The 17,083-nt window shown below is 38.4% G+C and overlaps 1 protein-coding gene across 2 annotated transcripts in view; it reads left to right on the top strand.

Annotated features, from left to right (window-relative positions):
- The window catches only part of l(2)37Cd (general transcription factor IIIC subunit l(2)37Cd), a 51,992-nt gene that overhangs the window by 11,865 nt on the left and 23,044 nt on the right, over window positions 1–17,083 (top strand). The window contains exons 3-12 of one of the 2 annotated variants that reach the window (XR_011394376.1): window positions 1,201–1,357; window positions 3,357–3,464; window positions 7,716–7,885; window positions 8,260–8,373; window positions 10,554–10,721; window positions 11,356–11,491; window positions 12,336–12,421; window positions 14,276–14,416; window positions 15,459–15,624; window positions 15,771–15,926. Coding sequence is in view for 1 of the 2 variants with exons in the window: in XM_053799452.2 (XP_053655427.2) it covers window positions 1,201–1,357; window positions 3,357–3,464; window positions 7,716–7,885; window positions 8,260–8,373; window positions 10,554–10,721; window positions 11,356–11,491; window positions 12,336–12,421; window positions 14,276–14,416; window positions 15,459–15,624; window positions 15,771–15,871 (1,347 nt within the window). In the remaining variant the exon portion in view is untranslated. Of the gene's footprint in view, window positions 1–1,200; window positions 1,358–3,356; window positions 3,465–7,715; window positions 7,886–8,259; window positions 8,374–10,553; window positions 10,722–11,355; window positions 11,492–12,335; window positions 12,422–14,275; window positions 14,417–15,458; window positions 15,625–15,770; window positions 15,970–17,083 lie in introns of those variants that run through there. The other variant, XM_053799452.2, reaches the window with a different exon arrangement.

The following is a 17,083-nucleotide window of genomic DNA, read 5'->3' as shown; positions in this document are numbered from 1 at the left end:
TTTGTGGTTGTCTCAGGCTCCCTTAGTGCTTTACGGGCTATACAGAAATTTGATACACCTCACCCCTTAGTCCTCCGTATCCAACTTTGGCTACGCCGCATCTCTACCAAGCAAAAAGATATTGTTTTTTGTTGGGTCCCTGGTCATGTTGACGTACAGGGAAATGAACAGGCAGACACTGCTGCGTGTTCAGAAGTACATGACCTACCAGTTTCATATAGAGGTGCTCCATTTATAGACTATTTTGCTGCAATAGCTACCCACCTTCACACCCGTTGGCAACAATGTTGGTCTACTCTGCTCGGTAACAAACTTCAGTCTATTAAACCGAGTATAGGTTACTGGCCGTCTTCTTGTCACCAGTGTCGAGGTTGGGAGACTACTCTCTCCCGTCTTCGCATTGACCACACTCCTCTTACTCATGGGTATCTCATGGAGAGGCATCCTGTTCCTCAATGTGAGAAGTGTCAGGTTCCAGTATCGGTTAGCCACGTTCTGTTAGACTGCCCTCTCTATCCATGAGCACGCAGAATTTACCTCCAACGTCGTCTCTGCTCTACTACTCTTTCTTTATCTTCCCTTCTTGCTGATGGACCCTCCTTTAATCCTGACTCTCTCATTGACTTCTTTACAACGACCGATTTGCTCCACAAACTCTGATGATGATACCTTCCGCACTCCCCTCAGCCCTCTCTACCTCAATCTCTTGCTACCCTCTACCCCTTCACTATCCACTGCCCCACTGTTCTCCATAACCTAGTAATCATCCATCTCCCTTTTGCCACCTGATGCCCTCGCTTCCTTCCTGCCCTGCAGTGCTGTATAGCCCTTGTGGCTTAGCACTTCTTTTTTATTATAATAATAATCCACATATTTTGCAATACTACTCTTCACATTTTATAAAGTTTAAATAGTTTGTTTTTTAATTTCTAGTACTGTATTATATAATGTTTAGTGTGAAATCAAAGATAATTAAAAAATATTGCTTATCTATTGTACTGTTTCTTCATTGATCATTCAAATTAAACAAATCATGGTACAGGTGGTGATTGAACTCATGGCAAGTGAGTTGTAAAACTGCAGGACAGCAGGTAAGCCATTTGCCGCAAGTTCAATCCCCATCCGTCCTGTGGTTTATTTGCAGTTGTGTCATGATTTCATGAGTCATCATTCAAGTTCTCTTTGACACCTATGTACTAGGTGTATTGCGAGGATAATCGTAGAATGGAACTGCGTTTTCGTCCAAACGACGTGTACTGCAAACCTACATGTAGTGAGCGGCATAACTCCACTGCTCTGCTGTTGCGAGTTGTACGAAAGAGGAAGAAGAAAAAAATTGTAGAACAGAAAGTTGATGGTTAGTTAAAATTTAAGTGTAATAAGGTATTTTTATATTTCTTGATTTCTCCTCACAAACATACTTTTTTATGCAACACTAGTGGGAAAATTGCTGATTTTACAGGAGAAAATTTGTCAGTGTTTAGATCCATTCATTATCAAGTCACTTTATAAAGGTCCAGTATAGACTGAAATATAAAGGGTTTCCTCTCAGAAGTGTGGGTTGTTTGTGAAAAGATTATCATACTAGTAGTTGTATTCACCACTAAGACTTGATCTAGTGAAAAGTTCTTTCATTTAGGCTATTTCTCATTCATTGGCAGTCACATTTGTAATATAGTACTGTGTAAACTCATGATATACATAGATGTACAAATCAGAGTTTATGTACATCACACATGCTCTCACATTGTCCTTCTCTGTTTATCATGCAGCACTTCTGGTCTTTTGAATAACTAAATCTCTCTTAGATATATTAAACCTTGATTTAATAGACCTCAATTTAATGGACTTCATTTTATCAGACCTCTGTTTAATGACCTTCAGAAATACTGAAACAAAATCCACTAGGTTGATGGATTTATAAACAGTGGACAAATCTCATTGGTTGCAGAAATGTCCATTATTGATTAATCATGGCAAAACAATTTCATCTCTATCCACAGTTGTCATTACTGGCCATTGCTTCTCTCTGCCAAATAGTCCATTAAATTCAAGGTTAACTGCACTTTTTCAGCTGACACTTTTACATATTTCATCTTCTAAACATATCTGTTCACCTCAGATTTTGATCAGCTCAGAGCTGGGTTAAGACATGGGTTTTAGGAGCTGCAGCCCGAGGACCTCTGCTAGCTGGAGGGCGTCTAACTTGTTTCCAAGAAATTATGCAAAACAAATGTGTTGTAGTATCCTAACTGAAAACATTTACCTTGATTATATTCATAGTACAGTGGACCCCCGGTTAACGATATTTTTTCACTCCAGAAGTATGTTCAGGTGCCAGTACTGACCGAATTTGTTCCCATAAGGAATATTGTGAAGTAGATTAGTCCATTTCAGACCCCCAAACATACACGTACAAACGCACTTACATAAATACACTTACATAATTGGTCGCATTCAGAGGTGATCGTTATGCGGGGGTCCACTGTATTGTAATACTGTATTAATAAAATAAATTTAATATTGGTAGTTTGGAGGGATATGTTGTGTATATGTATATGCTTCTAAACTGTTGTATTCTGAGCACCTCTGCAAAAACAGTGATAATGTGTGAGTGTGGTGAAAGTGTTGAATGATGATGAAAGTATTTTCTTTTTTGGGGATTTTCTTTCTTTTTTGGGTCACCCTGCCTCGGTGGGAGACGACCAACTTGTTGAAAAAAAACAAACAAAAAAAGTCTAACATTTTTTTCCTTTTGAAAATATCACTGGAGGCCTCATAGCACCTGCAGCCCAGGGGCCTACAAAATCTTAATCCAGCTCTGGATCAGCTCAATAGTGTCCATTCTTTTAACTTTTGACATAACTCACATTACATTGCTTATAACATCACATTGTCAGTATTTACATACATGCCGCCCACTCATTTCTGCTGATCATGGGATTAGCAACAAAATTATAACCTCATTTTAAATGGTCCAAACGTATATATACGTTTTTTCAACATCTGAAAGTATGTAAAAAAATGTAGATCATCTTTTTTGTTTTACATTTGAAAACGTGTAAAAAAAACTTTTATCTACATTTTTTTTTATATTTGAAAATAAGTAAAAAAAACTGGATCTACTTTTTTAGCAATACAAATTTGAACGTCGATCTGTTTGGACCGTTTAAGGGTTAATATCTTCAATGCTTATCTTGACCAGGAGCCATAGCCAGGTCAAGACAGTTTCTGCTTCTTCTTCAGAATTAATGGGTTCATTATTTACTGTTTACTTTCTCTCTCTCTCTCTTGGCTAGGATTTTTCATTACTGTTTTTAAAAGTACATTGTTGCTTATTAGTTTGTTATTTGCAGGTGACCCCTTGGATGTGTCAGAGGAAATGGCTGCAAAGAGAAGGGAGGAGTCAACAAGCATCAAAACAGACTTGATTGGGGTTGTCCATACTACATATAAATTTAATAGTGAGTTAATTACTGTATCTCTGTGTCCTATTTTAATCAGTGTTATAGAATTTGCAATATCCTGTTTTTGGTTTGGTTCAGATTTGGTCATTTGACTCACAAAATCACAACACAATTGAAAAAAAAATCACAGAATGGATGGGGTTTGCTTCCCATGGATTCGTGCTCCTCCAATTCTGTGATTAGTAAGTAAGTTTATTCAGGTATACATAAATACAGTTACATAGATTATCATACATAGCAGCATATGTGTAGGGAACCTAGGATAACCCAAAAAAGTCACACAGAGTGACTTATTTCCATTGGGTCCTTTGGTCCTTTGGTCATGAAATTAATTTTTTTTGTTTGACACAAAGATTTGTAGAAATTTGACCTGTTCCTAGTAATTTCAGATTAATAACTGAAATAAAACTAGGTTATGTAAATTATATTGCATAATGATTAGGTCATATTTAAATCATTAACTAGTACAGTACTGTTGCTGAGAAACAGTCAAGTAGGTATTCTTGTTATTATTGTTTTAGACAAAACAGAATATCCATTTACTTTAGTTGAGGCAAAGGGCAGTGCTGTATCTAAACTATATATGATGACTTGTTTTCATTTATGGTACCTTTGATATACCTTTGAAGAATATCGAGAGTATATCTACTCTCTGAGCCCGGCCATGGGCCAGGCTCGTCTGGTACTCGCCTGGTCAACCAGACTGTTGCTGCTGGAGGCCTGCTGCCCCACATATCCATCACAGCCTGGTTGATCTGGCACCTGGTGAAGATACTTGTCTAGTTTCCTCTTGAAGGCTTCAACACTTGTTCCAGCAGTGTTTCTGATATCTTCTGGTGAGATGTTGAAAAGTCTGGGACCCCGGATGTTGATACAGTGTTCCCTTATTGTCCCCACCGCACCCCTGCTCCTCACTGGGTTTATTTTACACTTCCTCCCATATCTCTCACTCCAGTATGTTGTTATGGCAGTGTGCAGATTTGGGACCAAGCCCTCGAGTACCTTCCAGGTATGTATTATCATGTACCTCTCTCTCCTCCGCTCCAATGAGTACATGTTCAAGACTTGCAGGCGTTCCCAATAGTTTAGGTGCTTTACTGGCTCAATGTGAGCCATAAACGATCTCTGTATTTGTTCCAGCTCCGATATTTCTCCTGCCCTGAATGGGGTTGTCAGCACTGAGCAATATTCTAAGTGAGGGAGCACTAGCGATTTGAAGAGTGTCACCATCGGCATTGTTTCCCTTGTTTTGAAAGTTCTCAATACCCACTCAGCCATCTTCCTGGCTGTCGTGATCTTTGTCTTGTTATGGTCTTTAAAAGAAAGGTCCGCTGACATAGTTATTCCTAGGTCTTTTATGTGTTCTTTACGTTCTATTTGGTGACCCTCTTGAGTTTTGTATATAGTGCTCCTTTTGAGTTCTTGTGTTGTAGTATGCTGATTAAAAACATTTACCTTGATTATATTCATAGTACAGTGGTCCCTCGATAATTGTCTGGCTCGATAGTCGTCCTTTTCGGAAATCGTCATGTTATTTCATCCAAACATTGGCTCGCAAATGATCGGTTGACTCGCTAATCGTCGTTCATCCTGGATGCGTACTCATGGCTCTGAGCTGCCTCGGCCTCCCTTCCCAGCCAGTGTGCCATTGTTTACCAGTGAGCGACGGTCCCCTCAGTTGTTCATATGAAATATTTCATAATATTCCATTCATTTTAGTGCTTGCAAGTGCTAAATAAGCTACCATGGCTCCAAAGAAAGCTTCTAGTGCCAAGCCTTTGGTAAAGAAGGTGAGAAATACGATTGAATTTAAGAAAAACATCATTGAACAATATGAAAGTGGCATACGTGTGGGTGAACTGGCCAGGATGTATAACAAATCCCGTACAACCATATCTTCCATCGTGGCCAAGAAAAAGGAAATCAAGGAAGCTGTTGTTGCAAAGGGGGTAAATATGCTGACAAAAATGAGATCACCAGTACAGTGGACCCCTGCATAACGATTACCTCCGAATGCGACCAATTATGTAAGTGTAATTATGTAAGTGCGTTTGTACGTGTATGTTTGGGGGTCTGAAATGGACTAATCTACTTCACAATATTCCTTATGGGAACAAATTCGGTCAGTACTGGCACCTGAACATACTTCTGGAGTGAAAAAATATCGTTAACCGGGGGTCCACTGTACTTGAAGATGTTGAGAAGTTATTATTGGTGTGGATAAATGAGAAACAATTAGCAGGAGATAGTCTTATGATGTCGATTATTTGTGAAAAGGCTAGGCAGTTGCATTACGATCTGGTAAGGAAATTGCCTGCAACGAGTACTGATATTTGTGAATTGAAGGCCAGCAAAGGCTGGTTTGAGAGATTTAAGAACCGTACTGGCATACACAGTGTGATAAGGCATGGTGAGGCTGCCAGTTAGGACCAAAAAGTGGCTGAAAAATTTGTGCAGGAATTCAAGGAGTACATAGAGGCTGAAGGACTGAAACCTGAACAAGTGTTCAGTTGGGACGAAACAGGCCTCTTTTGGAAGAAAATGCCAAAGAGGACCTACATTACTCAGGAGGAAAAGGTACTGCCAGGACACAAGCCTATGAAAGACAAGCTGATGCTCATGTTCTGTGCTAATGCTAGTGGGGATTTCAAAGTAAAGCCGTTACTAGTGTACCATTCTGAAAATCCCAGAGTGTTCAGGAAAAACAATGTTATGAAGAGTAAATTGTGTGTGTTTTGGAGATCTAATAATAAGGCATGGGTCATGAGGGAAATTTTCGTTGAGTGGTTCAATGAAATGTTTAGCTCGAGTGTGAAGAATTACCTCCTGGAAAAGAAATTGGATCTCAAGTGCCTCCTAGTAATGGAGAATGCACCTGCTCATCCTCCAAACTTGGATGACCTAATTCTGAAGGAGTTTGGGTTCATCACAGTAAAGTTCTTGCCCCCGAATACCACTCCTCTCTTCCAGCCCATGGACCAGCAGGTCATTTCAAACTTTAAAAAACTCAAACGTGCTTTAATGTGACCTTGGACACTCGCTTGACCCTAACAGATTTTTGGAAAGAACACTTCAGTATCCTCCATTGCATAAGCCTTGTAGGTAAGGCTTGGGAGGGAGTGACTACCAGGACTTTGAACTCTGCTTGGAGAAAATTGTGGCCAGATTGTGTCCACAAGAGGGCTTTTGAAGGGTTTGTGGCTGCCCCTGATGAGCCTATGTCAGTTGTGAACTTTATTGTGGCATTGGGGAGTTCCATGGGGTTGGATGTGAGTTTGGAGGATGTGGAAGAGTTGGTGGAGGACGACAATGAAGAGCTAACCACTGAGGAGCTACAAGAGCTTCAGCAGGAAGAGCAACAGACTCAGAATCTTGCTGCAGAGGAGGAGGAAGAGAGATCGAAGAAGGTGCCTCCTTCAGAAATTAAGGAGATTTTTGAAATGTGGGGTAGGATGGAAAGATTTATGGAGAAACCTCACCCTGAGAAGGATGTTGCAAGCCATATCAGCAACTTGTACAGTGACAGAGTCTTGGCCCATTTTAGGGAAGTTTTAAGAGACGCCAGAAACAGAGCTCTGTGGACAGTTTTTTGCGAGACAGGACTCCAGTGACTCTCAAGCTGGTCCTAGTGGCGTTAAGAAACAGAGAAGAGAAGTAACCCCAGGAAAGGACTTGGTACCTGAGGTGTTGATGGAAAGGGATTCCCCTTCCAAAGAGTAACTAATCCAATGTCTCTCCTCCTCCAGTCTTCCATACACTAAGAAGAATCGCCAATAAAGGCAAGTGTTATGCTGTTAATGTTTCATTCATCATGTCCCATTGTATTGTTTATGTACTACATCTATATTTCATGTAAAAAATTTTTTTGTTTTAATACTTCTGGGTGTCAGAAACGGATTAATTGTACTTACATTATTTCTTATGGGGAAAATTGATTCGAAAATCATCTATTTCGATAATCGTCACACTTCCAGGAACAGATTAACGACGATAAATGAGGGACCACTGTACGTATTGTTATGCTGTATTTAAACTTAAATCTTATATTGTGAATGCATTTTGTCTTTATTTTTTTTAATTTCATCAGTTAAAGGTGCATTGCCAGAAATGTTCGAGAGATAATTAATTTGAAATATTCTCAACCTGGTTTGATGTAATGTATGACAATAAAATCATGAATAAGGGTTTTTAAAGTATTGGCAAACCAGGAACTGTTGACTGAGTTTCATAAATTGTATGGTGTTCCAGGTCTGTGTGACTTTCAGTACGTTCCCTTGGTTAGCATGGAAGAAGGGCAGCCACTAATGTGTGTTTATGACCAGCTTGTTCCAAGAGGGATGGAGAAAGCTGATTGGTTGAACCAACCAGCACCATTGTACCTGCCTCCAGCTGCCTTCACTCGTATGGACACCCCACAGGTAGCATTTACAAGCTGTCTAGTTTCATACTCTCTTTTTATTTTAAAGAAATGTCACTAACCTGGAGCTCTTTCATCTGAAAATTAAAATGCTTAGTGTGGAAGGGAGGCTGAAAAAAAAATTGTCACTTCAAATATCCTTAATTTTCATTTTTTGTCCATTACTCAGCGTAGCTGTCGATATTTGAAGTCCTTGAAATGCCCAAGGTATTACAGCTTCCCTCCTCAAAATTAAACCTGGTTATGTTTCCCCAAACACTCTATAACCTTAATGGGTTTTAAGTTTATCCTCGTCTATAATAATTAGCAAATTACTTTTCTCAATACTGCTTAGATATCTCAATCTTATTTTTCAGTGTGCTATATTCTTTTCAGGATTATCGTTACAGAAGAGAAGGAAACACTGAGAGCAAATCAAAGATACCCCAAAACATTATTTCTCGTACCCGTCAGAGAAGAACGCATTTTGCTCTCTTCCATTCGTTTAAGGTATACTTTCTTAAAGTTTCATGACAATATTGTTATTGTAAACTTGAATGGAAGCTAAAATTTACTATGAAAGTAAATATTATTAAAGTTATATGCTTGTAGTGATTGTTTTATATACAGTATTACATGCACACCACTAGTAAATTCCAAATACGTACAGTCATACCCCGCTTTAGTCATTTCGGCTTACATCAAATTCACCTTTACGCCAGTTTTCTAGAGTAAATTTTAGTTCAGCGAATGTCATATGTCCGACTTTACATCACTCACCAACATCACCTACGTCATAATAAAAGGACGTGAAATAAATAAATTTTCCTTAAAAATATATTTAAAATAAATAAAACAAAAATTAACATTAAAAGATAATAGAAAATACAATAAAAACACATTAAAAATATAAAAATGTTTACTTCTTTCTTCTTTCAACATACCAGCCGTATAACACTGAGGTGGGGCGGCCCAAAAGGAAAAACGAAAGTTTCTCCTTTTAAATTTAGTAATATATACAGAAGAAGGGGTTACTAGCCCCTTGCTCCCGGCATTTTAGTCGCCTCCGACACGCATGGCTTACGGAGGAAGAATTCTGTTCCACTTCCCCATGGAGAAAAAATGTTTACATGTACAATAAAGTTTTTACATCGAAAAATTGTAAACAAATGTTCGTGGTGGCGTTGGTGCTGGTTCTCATTCAAAACAAGGATGATGCCATATGCATTTTTGCCATTCTGCAATCATGTGCTTGTTTTGCCTTTTGCTGTTATTTTTGTGTTTATTACTTAACTGTGTCTATGTTAGCCATGGGTCCTAAGAAGGATAGTGCTAGTGATTCTTAGCATAATGTGGTTACGATGGAAGTTAAATATGGTTCAGAACGTGTTGTTTACACTAATACTAATTGTAAGATGTTTCTTGGCATACTTAAGGCATTTTTAAGAGCAAATCACAAGGTAAATAACATAATTTTTTTAACAGTGTTCATTATTCTCTAAAAAAATATAACTAAAATATGGTTTTAGTGTTTTCTAAGGTTTAGGAATAGTCATATTCTTTTGTGAGTTATTTATGCTAATTTTACTGTGTTTTTCATCATTTTAAGGCATTACATCCAGTTTATATCAAAAACCGGATTACGTCACAGCTCTTGGAACCAATTAATGATGTAGGGCAGGGTATGGCTGTACATGTATAAACTATTGGTGATCATTATACAGTGGACCCCCGGTTAACGATATTTTTTTCACTCCAGAAGTATGTTCAGGTGCCAGTACTGACCGAATTTGTTCCCATAAGGAATATTGTGAAGTAGATTAGTCCATTTCAGACCCCCAAACATACACGTACAAACGCACTTACATAAATACACTTACATAATTGGTCACATTCGGAGGTGATCGTTATGCGGGGGTCCACTGTATTTGCATTTTTTATATAATTACATATTTAGCACTTTTGTGAATATTGTTACTATTATTATCCCTTCAACTGTCCAAACATAGATCTGTGTTTACGCACGTAGCGTTCCAACCTTGATTTTCTCCATTTGAAAGCAAGTAAAAAAAAAAAAAACGTAAATCTACGTTCGGAGCGCCACACGAGTGAACGAAGATCTATGTTTGGACAGTTTAAGGGTTTTGTATTTCTAGTTTTGTTATTGTTCTATGTAATTTTTTTAAATATAAGACAGATTTTCTATTTTTTTTATGATACATTTATTAAAATATAAACAAACCCATGGCACAGCGATGTAGTGACCTCATTGCCCACCTCACATTGGTGATACAAGAGAAGATTAAATTGAAGACCCATATTCTCTTATCTTCTCTCCATTAAGCCAGTTGCTTCTCACCTAACAAGAGTAGGATGTATTAAATTATTTGAAAATGAGATAGCTCATTAACCCTTAAACGGTCCAAACAGATTGACGTTCAAATTCGTATTGCTACAAAAGTAGATCTACTTTTTTTTACATATTTTCAAATATAACAAAAAAAATGTAGATAAAAGTTTTTTTTACACGTTTTCAAATGTAAAAAAATATCTACATTTTTTACATACTTTCAGATGTTGAAAAAGCGTATATATACGTTTGGACCGTTTAAGGGTTAAAGTAGTATTATAAATGCTTATGTGTTACATGTACATTTCCTTTTGTTAATAAGATTTCTGTGTAATTCCAGGATGAAGAAGTACCGAGGAATCCACTGCCAGGAGCCATGTCACAGATTCGTGTGAAATTCATGGACAGTGCTCTCTACCAGGGCCTCAGGAATGAGTTTGAAAAGCGTCCTATATGGTCAAAAAATGCTCTTAGAGTTAGGCTGGACTATACTAAGGATAAACTTAAGGTAAATTATTGGAGGAGTGACAGGGTGGAACATCATGCATATTCTTTATTTACTGGTTTGAATTACTACTCATGTTTTTTTGCATGTAATTCCACTGAATATTAGATTTTATTATATTAAGTAAAAGTACACTTGTGCAGCTAAATTCAACATTTTATTGTGGTATTGTTTTGCTTTCCAAAAGCTTTGTCAAGCTTGGCAAAGCTCTTGGGGAGTGAAAAGTTGCCACAATAAAATGTCGCATTAGTTGCACGTGTACTTTTACCTAACTCACGAAATCGTAATGACACAATTGCAAGCAAACCATACCACGGGCGGGGTTAGAACCCGCGATCAGACTCATAAGTGTTAACCAGTGAGCCAGCTAGCCACAATAAGATTCATCCAACTAGGTATATTTATACACCATGGTATATAAATATACCTAGTTGGCTGAATCTTATTGTGGCTAGCTGGCCCAGTGGCTAACGCGTTGGTCTGGAGTTTTATGACTCTGATCGCAGGTTCTAACCCCTCCTGTGGTATGATTTCCTTTTACCTAACATATTGTTGGTAATTCTACCAACATTATTACAATTACAGAATTTGTTATCATTGAAAGTTTATTCATTTGTTTGCCATTTTTTATTTTTAGTATCTACTACCTACTTTGTCCTACTACTTCCACACTGGTCCTTGGAGAAACTTATGGGTCATGTTTGGTTACGACCCTCGTAAAGATCCCAATGCCTGGATCTACCAGACCTTCGATTACCGCATCAGACAGGCTGGTTAGTATGTACTAGTATTTGTATAGTATTGATGCATTTATCTTTCAAATCTTTGTCATGTGCAATAAAAGGACATAACATTCCCCAACATAGGAGACATTTTGCCAGGATTATATAATTAGAGAATAAACGTGCAAAATTTTTGCAATAAGATCACAAGAAACATGTGAAATATAACTACAGTGAATGTTAAATGTTTTGGGGGATTTTTCAATACCATTTTCAAGGAATAGTGAGAATGTGATTGAGAAACCACAAACATACTTGGAAATTAACTGTTATTCATTGTGACTATTTAGCATAAAGAATTTTTATTGAAAAGCTTTCTATAAGTTTTTTTTTTTTTCTCAACAAGTCGGCCGTCTCCCACCAAGGCAGGGTGACCCAAAAAGAAAGAAAATCCCCAAAAAGAAAATACTTTCATCATCATTCAACACTTTCACCTCACTCACACATTATCACTGTTTTTGCAGAGGTGCCCAGAATACAACAGCTTAGAAGCATATATGTATAAAGATACACAACATATCCCTCCAAACTGCCAATATCCTGAACCCCTCCTTTAGAGTGCAGGAATTGTACTTCCCATTTCCAGGACTCAAGTCTGGCTATATAAAAATAACCGGTTTACCCGAATCCCTTCACTAAATATTACCCTGCTAACACTCCAACAGCTCGTCAGGTCCCAAATACCATTTGTCTCCATTCACTCCTATCAAACACGCTCATGCACACTTGCTAGAAGTCCAAGCCCCTCGCCCACAAAACCTCCTTTACCCCTTCCTTCCAACCTGTAAGGTTATAACATTAATATTGTGAATAAGGCAGCATGCTTACTTTGCAGGTGGTGTGAAAACAAAGGTGGAAGCAAAACGTAGTTACTCCAACTACGTCTTACCTTACAAGAGCACCAATGCATCAAAGAGAAAAGTGAGTTACCATGAGTAAGCTTCTTGCGCCCAGGTATACCTCGCTGTAGTAACTAGCATTATGTGTCAGGTTAATTTCAGAGTTCTAACTTGAGTATGCTGTTATTCATCCCCTCATATTGGTTATCCTTAACATCACACTAAAACTAATCTGAATGTGAAATTTATCCCCTACATACTGTATATTGATTTTTTGTCATTTAAGTTGCTTCATTCATAAGTGGTGTAATGAAGAACCCTATTGTATAATTGAGGAATATTGTTTAAATTTGTTTTCCATTCCAGCAATGTAGGCTATCCACTCTACTTCTTTTTAATTGAAACCTTACAAATTCCTAGCAATATTTTTAGTACAGCATTCTCATATCATAATCTAATCAACACACAAGCAGCAAAACTTTATTTAAGACAGTTTTTCCTACACAGCAAGCTTTTTCAAACTTCATCAACTACAATTTGCCAATATTCCCATACCATTTGTCATATGTTATTAAATGGTGGGTTTTATACACTTACAATTAGAAGGCCTTTTTCTTTGTTTCAGATTTCTACCACTAATATTTATGTTATTTGGGTTTTGGATTTTAATTTCCATAACTTGTATCATTTCCTGTTGCTATGTCATCACCTTTTTTTCCAACTCTCATCTCTGTATTGTGTACCTGGTAGTTTCTATTGAATACTTCCTCATTTGATGTGTTCCTTAAATTTGATTTTAATAAGGCACACAATTTCCTTGGTAGTAGGTTGGTAGACAGTAGCTGTCCAGGGAGGTACTACCATCCTGCAAGTGAGTGTAAAATGGAAACTTGTAATTGTTTTACATGCTGGTAGGATTGCTGGTGTCTTTTTTCTGCCTCATAAACATGCAAGATTTCAGGTAAGTCTTGCTACTTCTGCTTACACTCGGGTCACACTACACTTGCATGTACAGGCATATACATACACACCTCTCTGGGTTTTCTTCTATTTTCTTACTAGTTTTTTTTATTATTATTAACACATAGACTGTTTCCCACCAAGGCCAGGTGGCCCAAAAAAAGAAAAACTTTCATCATCACTCACTCCATCACTGTCTTTCCAAAGATGTGCTTACACTACAGTTATAAAACTGCAACGTTAACACCCCTCCTTCAGAGTGCAGGCACTGTACTTCCCATCTCCAGGAGTCAAGTCTGGCCTGCCGGTTTCCCTGAATCCCTTCATAAATGTTACCTTGCTCACACTCCAACAGCATGTCAAATCCTAAAAACCACTTGTCTCCATTCGCTCTTATCTAACATGCTCACGCATGATTGCTGGAAGTTCTTGTTCTTATTTCTTTCCTTTGATCTCCACAAGGAAGTGGAACAGAATTTTTCCTCCGTAAGCCATGCTTGTTGTAAGAGGCGACTAACATGCCAGGAGCAAGGAGCTAGTAACCCTTTCTCCTGTATACATTGCTAAAGTTAAAAAGAGAAACTTTCATTTTTCCTTTTAGGTCACCCTGCCTCGGTGGGATATGGCCGATTTATAAAAAAAAAAAACACACAATTTCTAGTTTATTTTCTTTATTATAATGGCTTTATTCTAGTATTTTTTTAGATTGCCCCATCCATATTATATATAAAATCTTCAGAGATATGTCTCTGTGGCATTACTAGTTATTTTCATTGTTTTAATATCCATGGTTTGGTACTGTAAACAATGCTTAAGTAGGATTAAACTTTTACTTTGTAGACAGTATTTTACTTTCTTCCCCAAATCCTTCAGTGTTTGTTTGTATGCATCTGTGCCCCCAAAATTCACAAAATGTGCAGCTTGTCTCATAATTGAATAGTAATTGTAAAATTACAACTGATAACCATTGTTTCAGACTTCTGTCATCCAGTCACTTCACTTTGGTGAGACAGGTGAAGATGGTAATGAAGAAGCAACTGGTGTAGACAAGAACTTGGAAGAACTGTACATCTTTCGACCAGGGATGATTCCACCTTACCGACAGATGTTTTATCAGGTATAGTGCAGTAGATATTTCCAGCCATGTAAATCTAGAGCTGTTAAGCAATAAATAAAATTTCAAGGCTTTAAATACTATCTACCACTGTAATGAGTAAAATATCACATTCAGCTTAAGCTGCTATCTCCATTTAGCTAGCATTTTATGTCTTTCAAGTAGACTACAACATTTGTGCAGAGTAGTAACCTGTAGGCAGGAGTTGTTAGTTTGAAACAGCAGTACTAGAGTAGTGCATATCATACACCATATGCTCTTCTCCCCCAGCCTGCCTTGACATCATGCACTATATACTGTTCATCCTCAGACTTGCTTGATATTATGCACCACATACTGTTTGCCCCACAGCCTTGCTTCACCCCCAGCCTTGCTTCACCACCAGCCTTGCTTCAACCCTGGCCTTGCTTCACCACCAGCCTTGCTTCACCCCTGGCCTTTCTTCAACCCCAGCCTTGCTTCACCCCCAGCCTTTCTTCACCCCCAGTCTTTCTTCAACCCCAGCCTTGCTTCACCCCCAGCCTTTCTTCACCCCCAGTCTTTCTTCAACCCTAGCCTTGCTTCACCCCCAGCCTCTCTTCAGTCTTGCTTCACTGCCAGCATTTCTTCAACCCCAGCCTCTTCACCCCCAGTCTTGCTTCACCCCCAGCCTTTCTTCAACCCCAGCCTTGCTTCACCCCCAGCCTTTCTTCACCCCCAGTCTTTCTTCAACCCCAGCCTTGCTTCACCCCCAGCCTCTCTTCACCCCCAGTCTTGCTTCACTGCCAGCATTTCTTCAACCCCAGCCTTGCTTCAACCCTGGCCTTTCTTCATCCCCAGCCTTTCTTCACCCCAGCCTTGCTTCACCCCCAGCCTTGCTTCACCCCCAGCCTTGCTTCACCCCAGCCTTTCTTCACCCCCAGCCGTGCTTGATATTATACACCATATACTGTTTGTCCCCAGCCTTTCTTAAATATGAACTTGATAGTCAGACAAACTACTTTGCTGCATGTTTAATCTAATGGCTTATCCATGGGTAATGTGCTAAGTGTTCCTTAACTTTCAGTACTGTGACATCCAAGTACCTGAAATTCAAAAACTCCTGGAGGAGTCTATATTGAGTGGAGCCAACAAAGTTTGTTCAGAGAAATTTGGTTGGCTACCTGCAGGCGTTGAGGCAAAATGTCGAGACATCATATCGCATCTCATTGAGAAAACTATTGCTGAAAGAAGTAGGTGTTTACTTTATTAACCAGAGTTTTTATTAGCCTCATTATATTGATAATTCTAAAGTCTGCACTATAAATATTATTTCCTGGTGTCAGTTGCTGGAACTCCCAAATTATGCTTCTTACAATGTGTGATTGTCTCATTGCAGCAGCACAAGGCCAGGGACTTGATGAAGAGGAGTTGCGGTCCAACTCTGATACAGACTCTCCCACAGAGGGCAACTCCACTGAGGAAGAAACTGGGGAGTAGATGGCCAGAGATTTTTTTATTTTTCTGCTGTGTGTTGTGCAGTTTTTTGTATCCAGTGAGTATATTTCACTTAATAAACAGATTTCTGATGAACCTTTGTTGTTGATATTTACCTATGCCCCATTGCAGTGTATATGATTACATGTTGATAGTTACAAGAATAGAGCTACAGTGGAACCTCAAATTTCAAACATATCGCTTATCGAACTCTTCGAAAATCGACCACTTTTTTCGAACCAACTCTGTCTCCCTATTATCAAACTTGCCCCTATTTTCAAACCGCCGGTTACCGGACCTGTCCACCTTCTTCAAAGATTAAGGAGATTTTGCGCCAAGTGGAATGATGTCCAAATGTTTGTGGAGAAGTACCACCCTGAGCAAGCTGAAACAAGTCATCTTTGCAACAAGTTCAGTGACAGAACCATGTCCCATTTTAGGGAAATCTTAAAGAGGCGCCAGAAACAGAGGACTGTGAACAGTTATTTTGTGCGACAGGGGTTCAGTGACTCTAAAGCTGGTCCAGTGGCATTAAAAGACAGAGAAGGGAAGTAACCCCAGAGAGGGCTTTGATACCTAAAGTCCTTATGGAGGGGGATTCCCCTTCCAAACACTAACCCCAACTCCCTCTCTCCTCCTCCCTATCTTCCAGGTGGCATCACCAATCTTCAATAATGGTAAGTAAAAATGTTATTTTATATGTTTATTTAAATTTATTAATATATAATTGTACACTATATATGTTGTGTGTATGTAAAACTATAAGTAATCTCTATAAAATGTATTTTTTGTGAATATTTTTAGGTTTCTGGAACGGATTAATTGTATTTCCATTATTTCTTATAGAAAATATTGCTTCGCTTTTCAAACTTTTCGAATTTAGGACTAGCTCCTGGAATGGATTAAGTTTGAAATTTGAGGTTCCACTGTATAAAGTTTCCAGTGGTTTTGTCACACACTGCTGACTAACTGCTTTTGTACTCACTGAGCTCAAGCTCTTTGCCTCCTCTTACTGAATGTTTAATTATGAGGTAATATCAATTCAGTCCATCTTTAGCTCTATTGTGTCATTTACCTCAAAATCCATGTAAAACATTTCCCTCTTTATTTTTCCCTGAGGTCTTCTAAAAGTAAGCAACCCTTACAGTGGAAAAGTACCTGTTTATGTCTTTGTGGCAGTTCATTATTAGTCTGAGAATATTTCTTTCAAAAGGG

The sequence above is a fragment of the Cherax quadricarinatus genome, chromosome 84 (assembly GCF_038502225.1).
Source record: "Cherax quadricarinatus isolate ZL_2023a chromosome 84, ASM3850222v1, whole genome shotgun sequence".
NCBI classification, from domain to species: domain Eukaryota; kingdom Metazoa; phylum Arthropoda; class Malacostraca; order Decapoda; family Parastacidae; genus Cherax; species Cherax quadricarinatus.
The sequence above is the reverse complement of the archived record's forward strand: the minus strand, read 5'-3'. Positions and strand labels throughout refer to the sequence as shown.